This window comes from Juglans regia, chromosome 6 (assembly GCF_001411555.2).
Source record: "Juglans regia cultivar Chandler chromosome 6, Walnut 2.0, whole genome shotgun sequence".
Taxonomy (NCBI): domain Eukaryota; kingdom Viridiplantae; phylum Streptophyta; class Magnoliopsida; order Fagales; family Juglandaceae; genus Juglans; species Juglans regia.
The window spans coordinates 28,259,037-28,281,027 of NC_049906.1; the positions used below are offsets into that span (position 1 = coordinate 28,259,037).

A 21,991-nucleotide genomic window follows, 5' to 3' on the forward strand; every position below is an offset into this window, starting at 1 on the left:
AACAAACTCATTATAGCTATAGTTATACTTATAATCTAATATAAACTACAGTTATAAACTCACTATAACAATTAACAAATACTAATTTAACAATTAACAAACTCACTACAACTATATTTATACTTATAGTCTAATAGAGTCTACAGTTATACTTATATTATTATTTTTTTTGATAATAAAGGATCACATTCCATTTATAAAAAGGACATACAACTTTGACTTAAAAAGTCAGTTACAAACGTTAATAGCACCTCAGTACACTTTCGTGGCTGACATGGTCTAGCCCAGACGACAGAACTCTAAAGACCGAAGTCTAAGAGATTCATCGTACACATCTCTGTCCCCGACAGAGTAAACAAACCCCATACCCCGACTACGCGAGGTAGGGTACACCAATCCCATACACCGCCAAAGCGGAGATGGGGACATACCACCAGTTCGGACCACGGTCCGCGGGGACTAAATTTTTGATTTTTTTTTTTTTTATAAAACAGAACACAAGAAAATACATTGGAACACAACTAAAACCAACAGCAGAAGAAAAAGCTCCGAACGGCTGCGGAGGCGCGTGCAGAACACGCGCCACCCAGGGAGAAAACCGTCGACCGATCTTGGAAGTTCCGGACTCACAGACCCCAGCGGCGCCGCGCGTGGCGATGGTAGAGGGCCTCTCGGCATCGCGAGAAGGCCACTCGCCGAATGCCTACGAGTTTTTTGGCCGCGCGTGCGAGCAACTCGCCACTCCGGATGGCATCGCCTTCGGTAGACTTGAAGATCGGCGGCTAGGCAACACCATGGGGAGGCGCGTGCTGATCTATTGTCGTCGGAAAGACCAGAGCCGCTATTCCCCCTTATTTAGCCTACAAAACAAAACAAACCAAAAACAGAGCGGCTGTGTGCACAGAGCGGACGGAGGTGGGGAGAGGTGGGGAGAGGGGGAAGGAGCCGAAGCTCCCACCCCCTCGAGCCCTCGAAACAACGCTGTATCAAGCGCTGAGGGAGGCGGGTTCGAGAGAGGCGGGTTCGAGACGGCTCTTTTGTTCAAAAGAGCAACTACTATAGTTATACTAATATTATAGTTATATTATATAAAATAACTATACTAATATATAGCTATATTAATAGTCTAATATAAACTATAGTTATAGTTATACTAATATAGTTATAATAAATTAAACTCACTATAACTAATATTAATATATAGTTATACTAATAGTCTAATATTAATACTATTATATAGTCCAATATAATATATAGCTATACTAATATATAACTAATACTAATAGTCTAATATAGACTATAGTTATAGTTATACTAATATAGTTATACTAAATCACTATAACTAATACTAATATATAGCTAATACTCATATATAGCTATACTAATAGTCTAATATTAATACTATTATATAGCTATAACTAATACTAATATATATACTAATACAAATAGTCTAATATAGACTATATTTATACTAAATCACTATAACTAATACTATACTATAGTATTAGATATAAATCACTATAAAAAAAATTTTTTAGTAGGTTAAATCACTATAACAAAATATATATAACTATATATAGTCATAATAAATTAAACTCACTATAACAAATACTAATATATAGTTATTCTAATCACTATAGTTAATACTAATATATATACTAGTACTAATAGTCTAATATAGACTATAATTATACTTATATTAATATAGTTATACTAAATCACTATGACTAATAGTAATATATAGCTATACTAATAGCCTAACATTAATACTATTATATAGCCCAATATATCATATAACTATAACTAATACAGATATATATACTAATAGTCTAATATTAATACTATTATATAGTCTAATATATTAGTTTATAACTAATACTAATATTTATTCTAATACTAATAGTTTAATATAGACTATAGTTATAATAATATAGTTATACTAAATCACTATCATTAATTCTAATATATAGCTATACTAATAGTCTAATAATAATATATAGTCTAATATATTATATAGTTATAACTAATACTAATATTTATTATAATACTAATAGTCTAATATAGACTATAATTATTCAAAATTACTGATATAGTTATAGATCGTATAAGGGTTTAGTCTAATTAGACTATTAGTAATAATTTTGTTATTATTACTAAACGGCATCATTGCACCTCCAGTCTCCCAAACCCTAAGACTCGTCCATCTCTTCCTCACTCTCTCACTCTGCCTCGCAGCCTCTCTGCATCTCTGCCCTCTCATGCGACCACGGACCACGCCTTTGCACTGTGTACTTCTCATCGTCGCCCCCTCAGCCTGAGTCCTCCCCCCTCTTGTCGTCTCCCCCTAAAAAACACAGACTTGCTCTCTCGCCATTGCACCTCCCCTCACGGCCTCACCTCTCGAGCCATTCCCGTTGCACACACAGCCCCTCGACCCCTCTCTCAACGCTGTGCTGCCCTCTCTATCTCTCACCATCTCACGTAGCCGGCAACCCCTCTCTCACGTCTCTCTGTCTTTGACGGTAATTTTTCTTGGAACAATCTCGGATGTGTATAAGATTTTTAATCCCCGTTGGTTTAATTGTTATGGGAACTTTTTTGCTTCAAAGGTTTATTGGTTAAATGGGAACTTTAGACATCTTTGAGAATTTTCATCTAGGCATTGCTCGTTGGACTTAATTCCTATACAATTTTGTGCATCTTTCTTTGAGGTCAGGATTGTTTAGACATATGCTTCCAGTTGTTAAAAGAAAGCAGAACAGAGAAACTATTTTACTTTGGGTTGTCGATTTCAAACACAACAAAGAAAGTCTAATACTTCCAAGTTGAGTGAGACTCTTACGTCTGCAATGATATGGTGGGTTGCGGACTTCCTAGGTTTTTTTTTTTCTAAGGACCACGTTAGCTTAAAGTTCTGTTTGTTATGTTTGATCAAGCATTTGAGTTGAATGAAAGCTTTCAAGTAGCTTTGCTCCATTGCCTTCAGTCCCATATATCTTGTCTGACTTCCAAAGATGAAATCTCCCATTTCTACCAAGTCAAAAATGAAAAATAAAACATCTACTGTATTGTAAAAAAAACCTACCTACCAGTTGGATGCCCTTTTGAAAGATTTATTTGCTCTCATACATAGATGGATTCAAGATCATTATTTGCCTAACATCATTAGTGAAGATCATTATTTTTTATAAACTTACTAAACATATTATATTCTTTTATGGGAATTTGTGTTTCTTAAATTTACTATTATTATTCCTTTCTTAAATCATTTTTTTAAAAATTTACTAAACATATAATTTTTTTCAAAAGGTTTATGCAAATGTGGGGGCAAAGAGCAGCCTTTTACCTCTTAAGATAGGATACATTCCCAAGCATTGTATTAGACTCTCATCCATCAACAATACTGTTCCCCAAGAGCACCTGGTTTCATATATAGTGATGAATCTAATCTGTAATAATATTCTAGCTAGGTATCCTTAATTTGATGTAGTTTCAGATTCCATGCATTTGTCTTAAGCTATTGGTCTCTCTCTCACATATATTTGTTCCAAGTTCTACATTGCTAGCTACTTTCAATGCTTCTCTCTCTCACAAATCTCATGCATTCACTAAATTAAAACTTGAAAATCAGACCGAACCGGTAAAATTGAATGTATTAGTTTAGGGGATAATCGGTACGTAATCAATTTTTAAAAATGCAAACTGGTACATACCGATTCGGTCTTAAATTTTGTCCAAAACCAGACCGGACCGAACCTGTTACACCCCTACTATTGATAACATAAACAAGCAAGAACACAATTTCTCCTCTCACAATTTGATCTGCAATGGATCATTAAGGGATAGAAACGCCATTTCACGACAGACGTGGCACTGCCATGAGTGGACATATGGTAGTGCCACGTTACCATTTAAATATTGTTTGCTTGATGGAAAATGTCAAAATGATACAATTATAACAATTGATATTTTTTTTTTAAATAAAATTATGAAAATATGATTATTTATTTATGATAATTAAAATTTTATTAAATTAAAACAATAACGTAAGAAGAGGTGAGATACCATATATAAAAGCTCCAATATAATAACTACAATGCTCAGATAGAGAGGGAGTTAAGTAAAAGTTGGTTTGTGGGATTTTTTGTGGTTAAAGCACTTCTCTTTTAAAAATAATGAATATTATAAAAATATATATTATATTTAATTAATGAAGCATCTTATTATATTATCCTCAGGGAGTACTAGTGGACTGTTTATCTAAAGGACGGACAGGGGAGCTCATGTGGGGACTCGGAATACCCACATACGCGGTTTCTGAACAACCATATTTCTTGAAGTGCTTTAAATTTTGGCAGTAGTCTGCTTTAGTAGTGCTTTTAGATCGAACCAATCACTTTAAAGAGCATACAAAGTACGTCCCCTGTAAATTAAAAACTCAATTACAAGATGACTTCTTCCATGGCCTTCCAAGCACAAGCATGCATTACAAGGATGCTTGATAAGCCAACTTGCATCCATTCACACATAGTTCTGAACTAAACTTCTTCTGTGTAAAATAAACTTTGAATGCTTGATAACTACTAGACTTTCGAGATTTCTTAATGTGGGAGGATTGTAGATTTTATCACATTAAGTAAGCACCTACTCAACTTCCTTTTTATTTTTTTAAAGTGGATCATTTCCACTATCAATATACAATAAACAACTAGGGATATTATCTAAGGGTAAACTTCTAAAAAGGTGATTGGTAGCTGCTCATTGCGCTATTGAGTGCGCACATCGATTTTGAGATCGATGAATTTTAACAAATTTTCATCCTTCGGGATGATGAGAGATTATTGTAGCTTGATAAGCTGTTTTGATCGAAGATTTCACACTGAAGTGATTCTGCATAAAACCCATGCATTACATTTATTAATTTATTGATTTCAAAATAATTAACCTTAAACTTATTTTTGACCCTTATCTGTATTTTGGTGCTGTTTCATAAATTGACCGTCCATACATCAATCAAATTTACGACACTTTAAGAAAGTTGCTTTTAACACATCTGACCCACTTGTTTGGTACTTTTTTCTACTATATATATATATATATTTTTGATGAAAAACTGATCTCATTAATCAAGTCAAACACTTACACTAGAACCATGTTGATACAAAGTAAAGAAATACAATTAAGCTCATTTCCTTAGTGACCAAAGGAAAAATACAGGTTGGACACATCTCAATCTCACAAATGTCTTCAATGCAGTCGAGTGCAGCCTTTGCAAGCATATGAGCTGCCATATTAGCCTCACGATATACATGTGAAGCAGACCAAGTAGCAGTCGAATTTAAGATATTTTTGGCATCTGTAATGAGACATCCACCCATGCTCCAGTTGGAATCATCTTGGTTCAAAAGATCCACTACCTGTTTTGAATCCCCCTCCAAGCATAATTGTCTTAAACCCAGATCCTTGCAAAAAACAGTTGCCATAAGGATTCCATAAGCTTCCGCATCAAAAGCATTGCCTCTTAGGGGTCTGTTAGCACCAAGAGCGCCTACCACAAGGCCTTGATGGTCTCTTATGATTACTCCTATACCAATTTTTCCTTCCCTCGATTGCATGGCTGCGTCCCAGTTAACTTTTAGGATCCCTACTGCAGGTTTTGTCCATCTATTAGCTCTTGCCAGAAACTTTGTGTTAAGACCATTTTTCTGTTGGAGGGACTCCTTGTGAGATGAAATTACTGTCCTGACCTGATCTCTGATTATCTGTGGATGTTTAAAACCTTTCCCATGCAAGCTGTCATTTCTTCTAGACCATATCACCCTCATTGTGACTGCAACTTCATCTAACTCCATTGGAGCAAGTGTGCCAACCAGGCTTGCCCAAACATTGAAAATCAAGTCACTTTGAAGAGATAATTTCTACACTTTCATTGGACCTTGGCACCACACGTCTCTTGCCCCTATACAGCCCCATAAGGCATGGCCAGAAGTCTCAGGTTCTTGGTTGCATATTAGACAGAGGTTGTCCTCTACTACCTTTCTCCTTTTAAGATTAGCCAGAGTGGGAAGGACCTCACTGCATGCTTTCCATATAAACATCTTGGTGGCACGAGGTACATTAAGTTTCCAAATTGTCTTCCACACTTGGCAGTCCCTTTTCTTGCGTGATGATTCCCCTTCTTGTTCTCTTTCCATATCTTTGCTGAGATGGTAACCACTTTTGACTGTGTATTTGTTATTCTGGGAGAACTGCCATATAAGTATGTCTTCTCTCCCCCCTAAACTAATGGGAATGGCTTTGATACCTTCTATTTCCTGAGGGGTGAACAATTCACAAAGGAGAGGTTCTTGCCATTGCTTCAGGTGGGGTTCAATAATATCACTAACCTTGTCACACCAGCAGTCTCCTTCTCGAGGAGTCAAGATCTTTTGGGCAGGTAGTGAGGGAATCCATCTATCTTGCCAAATGTTGATCTTCTGGCCATTTCCAACCCTCCATATGAGACCTTTCTTTAACAAAGTTAAGCTAGCATGAATGCCTCTCCATGCAAAGGAAGGCCTTGTCCCCAACTTTGCTTCAAGCAAATCTCCTTTGTTCAAATACTTTTGCTTTAACACTTGTGCCACTAGGGATGTTGGATTTTGAAGAATCCTCCATCCCTGTTTTGAAAGTAGAGCAAGGTTAAAACATCTTAGATCTCTAAAACCAAGGCCTCCCATTTCTTTGCTGCCACTAAGTTGCTTCCACTTAACCCATTGAATTTTGGAGGAATATTCATTGAATCCCCACCAGAATTTCCTAAGAATCTGATTTAACTTCCTGGTAATGGATACTGGTAACAGGAACATTCCCATTGCATAGGTGGGGATGGCTTGAAGGATTGCCTTGAGCAAAATGTCCTTTCCTGCTGCAGATAGAAACTTAGTCCTCCAGTTAGAGACTCGAGTCCAGGTTCTATCAATTAGGGAATGGAATGAGGCAATCTTTCTTTTACCCACCAAAGCAGGTAGGCCCAAGTATCTTTCAAAGCTAGATGTGGATTGGACACCTGCTAGCAGCAATATCTGTTGCTAAGTAATCTGAGCAGTGTTCTTACTAAAGAAAATAGCAGATTTATCCTTGTTTAGTACCTGTCCTGATCCTTTCTCATAAAGATCAAGGATATTTAGCACACACTTGATTTCTGCTTGGCAGAAAAGGAGACTGTCATCAGCAAAGAAAAGATGGTTCACAATGATTGGGCCTCTACCAATAGGAGCAGGAGTTAAGTTGCCACATGCCTCAGCTTGGTTTAGAAGAGAAGTGAGGGCTTCTACACATAAGATAAAAAGATAAGGGGACAAAGGGTCCCCTTGTCTTAGGCCCCTTGAAGGCACAAAAATCTGTTGAGGTTCTCCATTTACAAGAATTGAATAAGAGACAGAATTAAGGCAAGCTTGAATGATGTGGATCCAGTGGGAAGGAAAGTCCATCTTGATCATAATGGCTTCAATGAATTTCTACTCTACCCTATCATATGCCTTGCTCATGTCCAATTTAAGGGCCATAAAACCTTTTTTTCCTTGCATTCTTGAGTTCATAGAGTGTAGAATCTCATAGGCTACCATGGTATTGTCAGATATTAGCCTTTCAGGTACAAAGGCACTCTGGTTGGGGGCAATGATCTGGGGCAGTATCTTTTTCAGTCTGTTAGCAATGGTTTTGGACACAATCTTGTATAATACATTACAAAGACTGATGGGCCTGTAATCACTACTTTTATGGGACTTTTGACTTTGGGAATGAGTGAGATATATGTATCATTAACATCATTGAGCAAGCCCCCATGATTGAGGAACTTAAGAGCATAACTGCACACTTGGTCACCAACTACCTCCCAATGTTTTTGGTAGAACTGAGCAGGGAACCCATCAGGACCTGGCGACCCTAAGGGGTTCATATGAAATACTGTTGCATTGATTTCTTCCCTACTGAAAGGATTTAAAAGCCAGGCCTTCATGTCCATAGCTAGTCTAGTATCCAGTGCAATCAAACATTGTTCAACAGATGAAGGATGGGAAGTGGTAAAAAGAGAGGAGAAATAACCTGTGATGACCTCTCCAATTTCTGACTGTTTTGTAACACTTCTTCCTTGGGAGTCCTCTATGCACTTGATTGCATTAATTTTCCTTCTTTGGTTTGCCTGCATGTGAAAGTATTGAGTGTTCCTATCCCCATGTTTAAGCCAGTGTTGTTTCACTCTTTGTTTCCACTTGCTATCATTTGATGTTATGGATGATACCACCTCCCCTTGAATAAGTTTCATAGCTATTAAGTGCTCACCTGTACCTGTATTCTGAAGATGCCCAATGCTTTGTTTCCCCTTTAAAATAACCATCTCTTCTTGTTGCTTTAGCGTCTGCCTCCAGGTCAACAGATCCTTTTGGCAGAATTCAAGCTTAGTACTTAGTAGTTTGGCCTTACTATCTGTTATACAAGTTTTCTGCCATGCCTCACTCACCACCTGCTTGCATTCTTCCTTCAGTTCCCAGGCCAATTCATATCTGAAACACCATCTTTTCCTCTTCATCCCATGATTGGTGTTATGTAAGCTGATTGACAAGGGAGAATGATCAGACATAATGGCAGGGAGAACATTGCATACTCCCTGGGTATAGATATCATTCCATTCCTTGTTTCCAAAGGCCCTATCAATTTTTTCTTTTGTAAAATCCCTGCCATTTCTATTGTTCGACCAAGTAAATTCCTGTCCATGTGAGTGGATGTCATTGAGACCACAGCAATCCACAGCTTGTCTGAACTCCTCAATCTGTTTATATGGTCTGCTAGCTCCACCTATCTTTTCACATTCATGGAGGATCTCATTAAAATCCCCCGCACATAACCAAGCTATAGGGCTAGTTGGTTTGAGCATCCTTAACAGTTGCCAACTACTAATTCTTTTCCCTGTGTCTGGATGTCCGTAGAAACCTGTGAATTGCCATGTTGGTCCACTTGTTTCCTCCTGGATCAAAGCACTAATATGCCATCTTGTATAATTGATAATTTTAACACTCCATTCCTCTTTCCAAAGAAGAGCAATACCCCCACTGAATCCCACACAGTCCACTGAGAAGCATCCGTCCATCTGCATGCATCTCCTAACTACCTCCATCCTATTCCTTCTACATTTAGTTTCCACTAGGTAAACTACATTGGGGTACTTTTCCTTAGTTAAATTCCTTAGGACATTAACTGTCTGAGGGTTCCCAAGCCCTCGGCAGTTCCACACCAAGATGCTCATTGATGATGGCAGGGCTGGGAGCCAGCCTCTGCCTCATCCATGGTAATTCCTTTGTTATCATAACATCTCTTTGTCTTCTTTGCAAAACCTTCCTGTAGAGATGAACTCCTTTTGCAACCCCTTGCATATCTGTTCCTCGCAATACCCTTTGGATTTTCAGCTAAGTTGGCTTTACCATTGCCTTCTATGCTTTCTGTATTAGTATCACTTTTACGAGCTTTCCTTTTCCATTTCTTCAAATTACTCATACCATTAACATTAATCGATGCCATGGTAATATCTTTGCCACGTAACATATCCAGGGACATCCTTTTATTTTGATCATACTCTTTAAAGCCACTTACCTCAACAGTAGGAGTTATCACAATGCCTTTTGTAATTTCCCGCCCTTCTACTTCACAAACTAAAACCTTTGTAGGACCATGAGGGATATAATTACCTGAAGTTGGGTTGGCTACATCAGCCATCCCCACTTGGGGACCATGATTGTCTTGGAGGACAAAAGGTTTTAAAAACCTATCACCCTCCTGTACAGAGGTAGTCTGTGCATGGTCAGAGAGTTGACTTACCTCCTTTTTTCCAAACATGTTCCCGAGGCATAGATCATTAGGAGTTCCTACTCCTTCTATGCCCTCAGTTGATGGCTGGTCTGGGCCTGCCCGAAAACCTTCTTCTTTATTTTCCGCTGTCACATTCTCCTTCTCCTTCGCCACCTTTTCTGGATAGACCTCTGTTACCTTGTGTATTGAAACTTCTTGGGCCAAATTGCCCTCTCCACCTTGCTGACCTCTCTGTTGATTGTTTCCGCCCTTACAGCCACCATATCTTCGTGTATCAAAAATGTTTGTGTTCTTGGGTTGTCCTCGAAGCCATGGACCAAACTGAGTAGAAACCTGTGTGTCTCCTTGATGAGTAGTACGTGATCTCAAGCACCCTTTTCCTTTGTGACTAAGAACACCACAATGAAAACAAAAGTTCTGTAGTCTTTCATATTTAATTGAAATCCAGTGTTGTTTATCGTCAAGCTTTAACCATTTCCCTCGTAACAATGGTTTGTTGAGGTCCACAGCTACCCTTACTCTGAGGCACCTCCCCCATGCACGACCATCTGTCTCCGCCTCAACTCTAATGACATGGCCTATGGACTCTGCAAACTACTCTCCAAAACTTTCTGTCATAACTGAAAGTGGAAGGTTATGTAGTTGTATCCATAAAGGCTCAAAACGAAATTGCAGTGCCTCTATGGATACATTGTCATCCACCTCCATCATGGTGAGTAGGTGTCTGTCAAAGAACCATGGACGTTCACTCAAGACCTTATCTTTGTCTTCTATCTTTTGAAACTCGATCAGAAATGCTTGTTCACCCAGCTCCTTAAAGGTTACCCAGCCTTCCAACCTCCATATCTGGGACATTGTAGTTCTAAAACCATCGCTATTAACTCCCTTCTCGGTCAGAGCCTTCCCCACTATACAGTATTGGCCCCATTCCTCCTCTCTGTTTGCATTTCCTTGTTTGAAATGGAAACATTCGCTCTCTTCTTTGGAGAGTTGTAATGATAAAATGTCAAAAACTACATGATTAAATTGCTAAAGTGAGTGATTTGTTTAACCAAAATGTGAATGAGCATTTAATTATGTAGTAATTTTTAATACTTGACTCAATGTTAAATTCTGATTAATATCCCAAATTTTATTTTGATAATTTACTTATGTTGCAGGGCATCGTGGCTTCACTGCGAGAATTTGGTGTTGCAAAACGCAGAGCTGCAGGGACGTGAAACGCAGACCAAGTGGAACGAACTGGGCTGGAACGAACTGGGCGGAACCGAAGGCATGAAAAGCTGGGCTGCAGAGAGAACGAAACGCAGAAGGCTTAGAACGAAACTCACGTGGGCTGGCTCAAAACGCAAGCAACGAAGGCATGAAATGCAAGAGACGTGCGGGAGCTGAAACGAAACGTACGCACGCACGCAAGGCAGATTAAAACGCGGGAGTTGAGACGTGCGGGAGTTGAGACGTGCGAGAGTCAAAACGCACGCAGGGACGCATGAAACGGGGGTTCTTTTTTTTCTTCAGATATTTTAGTAGCAGTTTTTGGATTTTAGAGTTTTTTTTTCCGCAAGTCTTCTTCCGCCCAGTTTTTTTTCTTCTTTTCAGTTTTATTTTCGCACAGTGTTCATCTTCCTCTTCAATTTATTTTTCCAGTTCAATTTATTTTTCTGCAAGTTTGTATGTTTTTGGGTTTTGAATTTCAGCATATCTGATTGATACAGTATATTTTTATTCAGTGAATTTCAGTTGAAACAGTATATGGTGATATTAGATTTTAATTTTCTTGAGCATTTTGTTAATCTAGAGATGATAGGCTAGATTTTTAGCTTGGGATTCAATGAGTAACCCGTGACTATTTGGGATTAGATTTACTTCAATATTTAGTGCTTTTGATGATTAACTTGATGGATTATATCTCAATGTGCATCTAGAAAATATTAGAGTTCTTTGTTCTTGGTTTAGATCAATTGTTGACGTAAAGGCACAATTGATACTTGAACAAGTAACATGACTTTAATAATTTTCTTTCATTTTCTATGATTGTTATATAATTTATCAAGTAGTTTTATTAAAATAAAATTGTGGTTCATTGTTATATTATCCGACTATGATTTCTAGGAATGAGAAAATGGTCGAGAGAAAATAAAAAGAGAAGTAAATCCATCATCAAATTAGTGGGTGAAAATTGCATCCCAAGTGTTTGTTTAATTGTTTCTTACAAGTTTAAGTCAACTTCCATACGATTCTTTAAATCCCTTTAATCTTAGCAATTTTAGAAAAATAGATTCTCTTTTATTTTCAGCTTTGCTTATGCTTGAACGTCCCGACAATTTCACTCATAATTCACTCTACACTCCCATAGTAAATATCCACATTTAGGTGTTAATATTGTTAGTGGTTAAGTTTAGGAATTTATTTCTCTTTGCTGATTATTTTAAATTTTCGTGTCACTCCAAACGGTAATATGTGGTCTTGCGAAAATGAAATGTTTGCTAAATTCTCATTGTCCCTGTGAATTCGATCTTGGGATTTGCCCTTGTATTACTTTGACAGCTTCTACGCTTGGAAGTCGAAATTAAAAGCTGATCAAGTTTTTGGCGCCGTTGCCGGGGACAACTGGTGTTTAGCAAAGCATTCTCATATTGTTGAGAAGACGTTTGTGGCGTTGTGAACCTCTTCACAACTTGGGTGACATTTTTCTTAATTTATTTTTTTTCTTTATTTTATTTTTATTTTGTTTTTTTTTCTTTGTTTTGTTGTTGTTTGTCTTGCATATTCTTTTATTTTCTGTTCTTGTTTGTATGACTGGTTGGACTAGGGACCAAACTTCTCGGTTGGTTAGGACAGAATCACAAGCATATTTTACCTCAGCATCACTTTCTTTTGAGTCATCTTCTGACACTAATAGTACCATGGCTGAAAATGAGAATCATGATCGGGAAGTAGTGAATCAGAATAGGACACTTAGAGATTATTTACAACCTGTCAGAACTAGTACCCCCTCATGCATAATCCTACCTTTGAATGCAAATGTCTTTAATTTCAAACCTGGAATGATTCCATTAATTCCACATTTTCATGGCATGGATTCCGAGAATCCGTACCTTCATATCAAAGAATTTGAAGAGGTTTGTTCTACATTCATGGACCCAACATGCACTGAGGAGGTTATTAGACTAAAGTTGTTTCCATTTTCCTTGAAAGATAAGGCTAAAACATGGTTAAATGCATTAAGACCTAGATCTATAGGCACATGGCAGGAAATGCAAACTGAATTTTTGAAGAAATTTTTTCCAATACATAGGACAAATGCACTTAAAAGACAAATCATGAACTTTGCCCAAAAAGATTCTGAAACTTTTTATCAAAGTTGGGAAAGGTTCAAGGATCTTTTAAATGCTTGTCCTCATCATGGTTATGAAAATTGGCGTTTGATAAGTTTTTTTTATGAAAGTTTGACACCTAAAATGCGCCAATTTGTACAAACCATGTGTAATGGAGAATTTTTTGACAAAGAGCCTGAGGAAGCATTTGAATATTTTGATTACCTTGCTGAAAATGCTCAATCTTGGGACACAGCTGATGTGCATGATAGGTCTAGGCAAATTGAGTCTGGTCATGGAAAATACACTTTAAAAGAAGATGATGATTTGCGTGCTAAGTTAACCTTGTTGTCTAGAAAAATGGAAGCTATGGAATTGAAAAAGGTAAATGAAGTGCATGCTGTCCATAAAAATTTAGAGAAGTGTGGCATATGTGAGGATCATGGGCATGCAACTAATGAGTGTCCCACGATCCCCGCATTCAAAGAGGTATTGTTGGACCAATCTAATGCTGTAAATATGATACAAAAACCATATTCTGGTCCTTATTCTAATTCTTATAATCCAGGATGGAGAAACCACCCAAATTTTGGGTGGAGGAATGACCAGCAATTAGCTCCAGCAGCCTTGGCTCCAGGACCCTCTCAACTCGCAATTCAAGCACCTCCAATGCAAAAGAAGGGTCTTGAGGAGACGATGCATCAATTGTCAAACACCTTGCAGCAGTTTATGCAAGGTCAAGCAACAATCAACAATCAAAACTCTCAAGCGATAAATGACATTCGGAGCACACTTACAAAGATGACTACGGCTTGGAGTTCTCAAGAGAAAGGAAAACTTCCTGCACAACCTCAACCCAACCCACAAAGTCAGCCACCACAAGGAGCGGTTGAGAGTTCAAATGTGAGGCAAGTGAAGGCGGTCACTACTTTGAGAAATGGTAAGGTGGTGAACATTCCAGCTCAAGGTTCAGACAAGGCTGGTAAGGTCTCTAAACTTGTACTAAATGAGGCTGAAAATGGTGAGTTTGAACAAAATGAAACTGAAACTGAAAATATTTCATGTCCTGTACCTGCTCCTTTTCCTCAAAGATTGGTTTCTCTGCACAAAGACAAACACCAATCTGAAATTTTAGAAATATTCAAGCATGTTAGGATTAATATCCCTTTGTTGGATGCTATTCAACAAATTCCTGCATATGCTAAGTTTCTAAAAGATTTGTGTACAGTTAAAAGAAAATTAAATGTGCAAAAGAAAGCTTTTCTTACTGAGCAGGTCAGTGCCATAATTCAGAGTAATACTCCACCAAAATATAAAGATCCCGGTTCACCAACAATTGCTTGTGTTATAGGAAGTTCAAAAATTGGTCAAGCATTGTTAGATCTAGGTTCAAGTGTGAATTTGCTGCCTTATAATGTTTATGAGCAACTTGGTTTGGGTGAATTAAAACCAACTCCTATAATTTTACAACTAGCAGATAGGTCTATTAAAATGCCAAGAGGAGTTGTTGAGGATGTTTTGGTTCAAGTGGATAAATTCTTTTATCCCGTTGATTTTGTTGTGTTGGATGTTCACTTGACACCAAAATCTTCTTTTCAAGCACCTGTGATTCTTGGGAGACCTTTTCTTGCTACTTCAAATGCATTAATAAATTGTAGGAGTGGTGTTTTAAAGCTGAGTTTTGGGAACATGACTCTTGAACTAAATATTTTCAATATTTGTAGGCAACCTCAAGACTTGGAAGATGTACAAGAAGTGAATCTGTTGGAAAGCATCCTTGAGGAGGAGACTTATTTGGCATATCAACCCACTAACCTGCTGTTTGAGTTAGAAAATTTTTGTGAACTTCTCACTGACGACACCCCCATTGATGTTTCTCATGTTTTTAATGCAGAAAATAAATTGGAGACTAAATGGAGACCAAAGATTGAGCAACTCCCACCATTGACAGCAAGTTTGAAGCCTTCAGCAAATGAAATCCCCACACTAGAGCTGAAACCATTGCCAAGTGACTTGAAATATGCATTTCTGGGACCGGACAGCACCTTTCCAGTGGTGATTTCAGCCCAACTCTCTCATGATCAAGAAGGCAAATTGATGGAAGTCTTAAAGCAACACAAAGGTGCCATTGGGTGGACAATAGCAGATATAAAAGGTATAAATCCTCTTGTGTGCACTCATAGAATTTACTTAGAGGAAAATGCTAAAGTTTCTAGGGAGATGCAAAGGAGATTAAATCCTACCATGAAAGAGGTGGTAAAAACAGAGATTTTAAAATTACTTGACGTGGGAATCATCTACCCTATTGCGGACAGCAAGTGGGTAAGTCCCATTCATGTAATTCCAAAAAAATCTGGGCTTACCATTGTGAAAAATGAGAAAGATGAACTGATTCCTACTAGGATTTCTACTGGTTGGCGAATGTGTATAGATTATAGGAAGTTGAATGCCGCCACTAGGAAAGATCATTTCCCTTTGCCATTTCTTGATCAAGTGCTAGAAAAGTTGCGGGTCATGATTTCTATTGCTTTCTTGATGGATATTCTGGTTTTTACCAAATAGAAATAGCACCCGAAGATCAAGAGAAAACAACTTTTACTTGCCCGTTTGGCACTTTTGCATTTAGAAGAATGCCTTTTGGACTATGTAATGCACCTGCTACTTTTCAAAGATGTATGCTTAGTATTTTCAGTGACATGATTGAAAACTGTTTGGAAATATTCATGGATGATTTTTCAGTGTTTGGCAGTTCTTTTGATGCATGTTTGACTAATTTACAAGCTGTTTTAGCCAGGTGTGAAGAGAAGCATTTGCTTCTCAATTGGGAAAAGTGTCATTTCATGGTTCAACAAGGCATAGTTCTGGGTCACATAGTCTCATCACGAGGTATTGAAGTTGATAAAGCTAAAATTGAACTTATTTCCAAGCTTCCTATACCCAAAACAGTAAAAGAAATCAGATCATTTCTTGGGCATGCTGGGTTTTATAGGAGATTCATTCAAAATTTTAGTTCTATCTCTAAGCCTTTGTGTGAGTTACTTATGCATGATGTTGCTTTTGAATGGACCTCTTCTTGTCAAGATGCTTTTGATAAGCTGAAAATTTTGCTCACCACAGCTCCTATCATGCAGCCCCCTGTTTGGTCTATTCCTTTTGAGATAATGTGTGATGCTAGTGATGTAGCCATAGGAGCTGTTCTTGGACAGCGTATAAATAAGTTCCCACATGTCATTTCTTATGCAAGTAAAACTTTAAATGGAGCCCAAAGAAATTATTCTACCACAGAAAAGGAATTGCTTGCTGTAGTTTTTGCATTAGACAAGTTTCGAACTTATATTCTTGGTTCTCCTGTGGTTGTTTTCACTAACCATGCAGCGTTAAAGTACTTATTGTCAAAGAAGGATGCTAAACCACGTTTAATCCGATGGATTCTTCTTCTCCAAGAATTTGATCTTATCATCAAAGACAAGAAGGGTGCTGAAAACGTAGTTGCCGACCACTTGTCTCGGCTTACATTTGCTGAAAAGGATCACACTATCCCTATCCTTGACTCTTTTCCTGATGAACAATTAATGTCAGTTGAAAATTTGCCTTGGTTTGCTGACATAGTTAATTTTTTGGTGACAGGACAAACTCCACCCCATTGGAGTGCTCAAGACATACGGAAATTCAAGCATGAGGTAAAGTCATTTTTTATGACGATCCTTACTTGTTTAAATATTGTTCTGACCAAATCATAAGGAAATGTGTGCCTGATCATGAGATACAAGCTGTTCTTTCTTTTTGTCATAATGAGGCTTGTGGGGGGCATTTTTCTGCAAATAAAACTGTTGCAAAAATTTTACAAAGTGAGTTTTATTGGCCACATATGTTTAAGGATGCGTATAATTTTTGCAAAACTTGTGAGCCATGTCAAAAACTAGGCACAGTCACTAAGAGAAATATGATGCCTTTACAACCCATTTTGGTCATTGAGATTTTTGATTGTTGGGGGATTGATTTTATGGGACCATTTCCATCTTCTTTTGGTTATTTGTATATCCTCGTGGCTGTTGATTATGTTTCTAAATGGGTTGAAGCCATTTCATGTAAAACAAATGACCATAAGATCGTGCTTAAGTTTTTGAAAGAAAACATTTTTGCTAGATTTGGCATGCCTAAAGCTATCATTAGTGATAATGGAACGCATTTTTGCAACAAACCATTTGCTGCCCTCATGAAAAAATATGGTATACACCATAAAGTTTCCACTCCATATCACCCGCAAACGAATGGGCAAGCTGAATTAGCTAATAGGGAACTTAAGCACATCTTAGAAAAAACAGTCAACCCCAACAGAAAAGATTGGTCTTTAAGGCTTACTGATGCGCTTTGGGCTTATAGGACAGCCTTTAAAACCTCTCTTAACATGTCTCCTTATCGCTTGGTCTATGGAAAGGCATGTCACCTTCCCGTTGAGCTTGAACATAAGGCATATTGGGCTGTTAAACAATTTAATTTTTCTATTGACCATGCTGGTTCTGTGAGAAAATTTCAGATTTCAGAATTAGATGAGCTTTGGCAAGATGCATATGACAATTCTAAATTGTCAAAGGAACGCATGAAGGTATTACATGACAAGCACATCCAAAGAAAGAGTTTTGAGCCCAATGAGCAAGTCTTACTTTACAATTCCCGCCTCCATCTATTTCAAGGCAAATTAAGATCGAGGTGGAGTGGGCCTTATATAGTTAAGACTGTGTTTCCATATGGAGCTGTTGAGATTACTAATCCTCAAAATGGAAACACTTTCAAAGTTAATGGCCAACGACTTAAACATTTTTTGCCAAAACTTTCACATGAGGATACTTCCATTCCTTTGGAAGATCCCATTTATTCTCATGGTTCTTAACTCATTGTTGTTTTGTTTTAATTTTTTTTTCTTTTTCTCTTTCTTTTCCTTTTATTTTTCTGCTTTTATTTGTTTCAGTTCTATGTTTTGTTCTTTCTTTCTTTTCTTTTTCTTTAGTATATCTTTTCAGGTTCAGCACTGTTTATTCCTTTATGGTTTCATTTTTACGTTCACAATCCTTTCAGCCATCTCAGGTATTTCCCTTCGGCCCTATTTTCTTTCATGCTTTATTGCATTCATGATTTGCATTGAGGACACTGCTCATTTTTAGTTGGGGGGTAAGGAGAGCCTTCTACCATTAGTCTCTCAGGATTAATTATTGTGGGGTCTGATTTTTTTGTTGCTACCAAGCTACTATTTTCACACTTCTCTACTTAAGATCAGATAGTTGCAGTTTTGGGCTACACTAATTCTCATTGGTTAGTTTTAAGTTTGACACTTGACCTTATGATATGTCTTAGCAACTCAAACTTGGGAAAGTTACTTCAAAGCTATTGATTGATGACCTTAATTGACACAAACAGATACTTTTTGTGGTTTGTTTGACGACAATCAGTGGTTTCTTCTAAGCAACTAGCAAGAACTACAATGAACCATATCTTAATGGCTTAGGAAAAGTGTGATGAAAATTAAAAAAAAAAAAAAAAAGGTTGCAAAAGTACATGAGAAAAGGGACAAGCTAGAGATCATGCAAAAAAAAAAAAAAGGTGCATGTACATTGGAAAAGGCTGCCTATCACCGGGATCTGTTAAAAAAAAAATGGGTCTTTCAAAGTGTGATAGCGTGAAAGCCGCCAACGTAATGGTTTTGAATTGGAGTGAAGACCTTTTGGTCTTTCTTGAAAAAATGTTGCTAGGTTGAAACTATTGTGAGAGATCTTGAAACCAACAAATGGAAATCTGTTCACACACTTGGTGCACTCAAAGATCTCCAGCTTAAGTACATTTCCCTTGTTTGAGCTCTTGAGAATTTTATAAGCTTTTGTGTTGAGCTAAAATTTGACTTGTCTATATTCTAATGCCCATGATTTCAATATGATTAATCTTTTGTAGAGATTTTTGAGTTTAGTAGCTCACTCTTGAATTCCGCAATATTTTTATCGCATTATTTGCTAAGAGACTAGCAAACAGCTAGTTGGGGGGTGTGATAAAGTGATAAAAATTACATGATAAAGCTGCTTAAGTGAATGAATTATTTAACAAAAAATGAATTAAGCACTTAATTATGTATTGATTTTTAATACTTGACTCAATGTTAAATTCTGATTAATATCCCAAATTTTATTCTGATAATTTACTTATGGTGCAGGGCTGGAGAGAATTTGGTGCTGAGCAAAACGCACAGCTGCAGAAAGACATGCGCAGCAGAGGTGAAACGCGGGTTGAAACTATTGGCTGGAGAGAATTTGGTGCTGAGCAAAACTCACGCTGGGCTGCACTGGACCAAAACGCAGGAGAGGGAGGCACGAAACGCAGGAGCTGGAAGGCAGACTCACTCGGGCTGGACGCGAAACGTGGAAGCACGCACGCAGGGGCACGTCAAGGCGCACGAAGATGGATGCGAAACGGCACTGCAGGGAGATGAAACGCGTGCGCAAGGAGAGAGTATAAAACGAAAAATTTATTTCGTGCGCCGGCAGTTTTCATTTTTATAGTTTTTAACTGTGTTTTTCTTCCGCACATTTTTCTTCCTTCAGAATTATATACGTTCGACAGTGTCGTCTTCCTCTTCAATTTATTTTTCCAGTTCATTTTAATTTCCGCAAGTTTGTATGTTTTTGAGTTTCAGATTTCAGCACATTTGTGGGATACAGTATATTTTTATTCAGTAACTTTCATTTGAAACAGTATATGATGATGTTAGATTTTAATTTTCTTGAGCATTTTGTTAATCTAGAGATGATAGGCTAGATTTTAGCTTGGGATTCAATGAGTAACCCGTGACTATTTGTGATTGGATTTACTTCAATATTTAGTGCTTTTGATGATTAACTTGATGGATTATATCTCAATGTGCATCTAGAAAATATTAGAGTTCTTTGTTCTTGGTTTAGATAAATTGTAGACGTAAAGGTACAATTGATACTTGAATAAGTAACATGACTTTAATGTTTTTCTTTCATTTTCTATGATTGTTATAAAATTTGTCAAGTAGTTTTATTAAAATAAAATTGTGGTTCATTGCTATATTATCCGACTATGATTTCTAGGAATGAGAGAATGGTTGAGAGAAAATGAAAAGAGAAGTAAATCCATCACCAAATTAGTGGGTGAAAATTGCATCCCAAGTATTTGTTTAATTGTTTCTTTCAAGTTTAAGTCAACTTCCATGCGATTTCTTTAATTCCCTTTAATCTTAGCAATTTTAAAAAAATAGATTCCCTTTTATTTTCAGCTTTACTTATGCTTGAACGTCCTGACAATTTCACTCATAATTCATTCTAGACTCCCTTAGTAAATATCCACATTTAGGTGTAAATATTGTTAGTGGTTAAGTTTAGGAATTTATTTCTCTTTGCTTATTATTTTAAATTTTCGTGTCACTCCAAACGGTAATATGTGGTCTTGCGAAAATGAAATGTTTGCTAAATTCTCATTGTCCCTGTGAATTCGATCTTGGGATTTACCCTTGTATTACTTTGACAGCTTCTACGCTTGGAAGTCGAAATTAAAAGCTGATCAAATATCACATGAATGCATGAATATTAATTTATGTTTCAGAGGTTTTTATTTTTCTATTTTGTTTTTACGCATTTGTGTTCACGGCCAGGCCATATATTGTTTATCTACTCACCTAATTAAGCATCTCATGCATACATACATATAATATCGTATTAATTCTTTTCATTTTCAATCGTAGAAAATATCAAGGAAAATAACAGAAGAGGGTGATATATAGCTCATTATATCGATCTCGAATCTTTTATGCTCCTCTCCTTCGAGCTGCATTACAAGATGACTGGAAAACTACTGAAGCTTTTATACAGGAAAATCCAAACTGCCTTGGAGCCCCCATAACAAAAGAGGCAGGCACAGCTCTTCACAATGCTGCATGTGCAAAAAGCACCAGTTTTGTAAAAGAACTCGTGAAACGGATGACACCGGAACAATTAGAATTGAAAAACAACCAAAACTGCACCGCCCTTTTTTATGCCGCTCAATCAAATATCGTAACAATTGCAGAGGTGATGGTGAAAAAAAACAACAATCTGCCATTGATCCCCAAGGATGACATCCAATCTTTACCACTTTACGGGGCAATAAAGACTGGAAATAGAGACATGGTGTCGTATTTATACTCTGTGACTCCTATTCAAGACTTGGCTTCTGATCAGGATCACATTAATCTCCTTGACGCTACTATTTCCACCGATTTGTATGGTATGGCCTACACTTCATGTGATCATCTATTGTTCTTGTAATATGATACGTTTTTATAAATAACTTAATTCATATATTAACCAATTATTAAATGGTAGTTACTTGAAATAGACTAAATAACAATGACTAATGTCTTGGTTTTTATGAACAGATACGGCACACAAAATTCTGGACATTCTAAAGTTAGAACCTGGAGAGAAGGAACTTCTTGGGGAACCATTGGAAATGTTGGCCAGAAAACCTCCGGATTAACCTAAATATATGTATGCACGTATATATGTAAGTATGCATGTATATATGTAAGTATGCATGTGTATATTTATAACTGGATTGGAGGAATTTTTTGATTAATCCAGTATATAAATTTACAGAGTGTCCGGCCTTAGAGAGGTGTCATGCGTGCCTTCTTATACGTTGTGGTAGACTGCTGCTACCATTAGCTAGGAAGTTATCTCATAATTTGTTGTTCACGCATAGTTTCGTATATTTTAGCTATAAAAAGATTACATAAAAGTAAATATACAAACTGATGTGACTTGATATGGTATATCAAATTGTAA

General features: G+C 37.2%; 1 protein-coding gene, 1 non-coding gene and 1 pseudogene across 2 annotated transcripts; 1 reads left to right on the top strand and 2 right to left on the bottom strand.

Moving 5' to 3' along the window:
* Positions 1-5,918: 5,918 nt before the first annotated feature.
* LOC118348665 lies at positions 5,919-9,283 on the bottom strand. The gene is made up of 3 exons (XM_035690744.1): positions 7,874-9,283; positions 7,131-7,382; positions 5,919-7,064 (listed from the first exon to the last, which is right to left on the bottom strand). The coding sequence occupies exons 1-3, from the start codon at positions 9,281-9,283 to the stop codon at positions 5,919-5,921; spliced, it is 2,808 nt and encodes a 935-aa protein (XP_035546637.1).
* A 3,865-nt stretch (positions 9,284-13,148) lies between these two features.
* Positions 13,149-13,255, bottom strand: LOC118348820. The gene has a single exon (XR_004801827.1). It is a non-coding gene; the product is annotated as a small nucleolar RNA R71 (small nucleolar RNA).
* On the top strand, positions 13,252-21,683 carry LOC118348666 (annotated as a pseudogene).
* Positions 21,684-21,991: the final 308 nt, after the last annotated feature.

What these genes read in the sequence shown, in the direction of transcription:
- LOC118348665 (XM_035690744.1), bottom strand. Translation starts at nt 9,283, where the DNA reads ATGAGCATCTTGGTGTGGAACTGCCGAGGGCTTGGGAACCCTCAGACA. An exon ending in TCTACCAAAAACATTGGGAG is followed by an intron (nt 7,383 to 7,873) that starts GTAGTTGGTGAC and finishes GAACCTCAACAG; the next exon opens with ATTTTTGTGCCTTCAAGGGG. An exon ending in ATGAGAAAGGATCAGGACAG is followed by an intron (nt 7,065 to 7,130) that starts GTACTAAACAAG and finishes ACTTAGCAACAG; the next exon opens with ATATTGCTGCTAGCAGGTGT.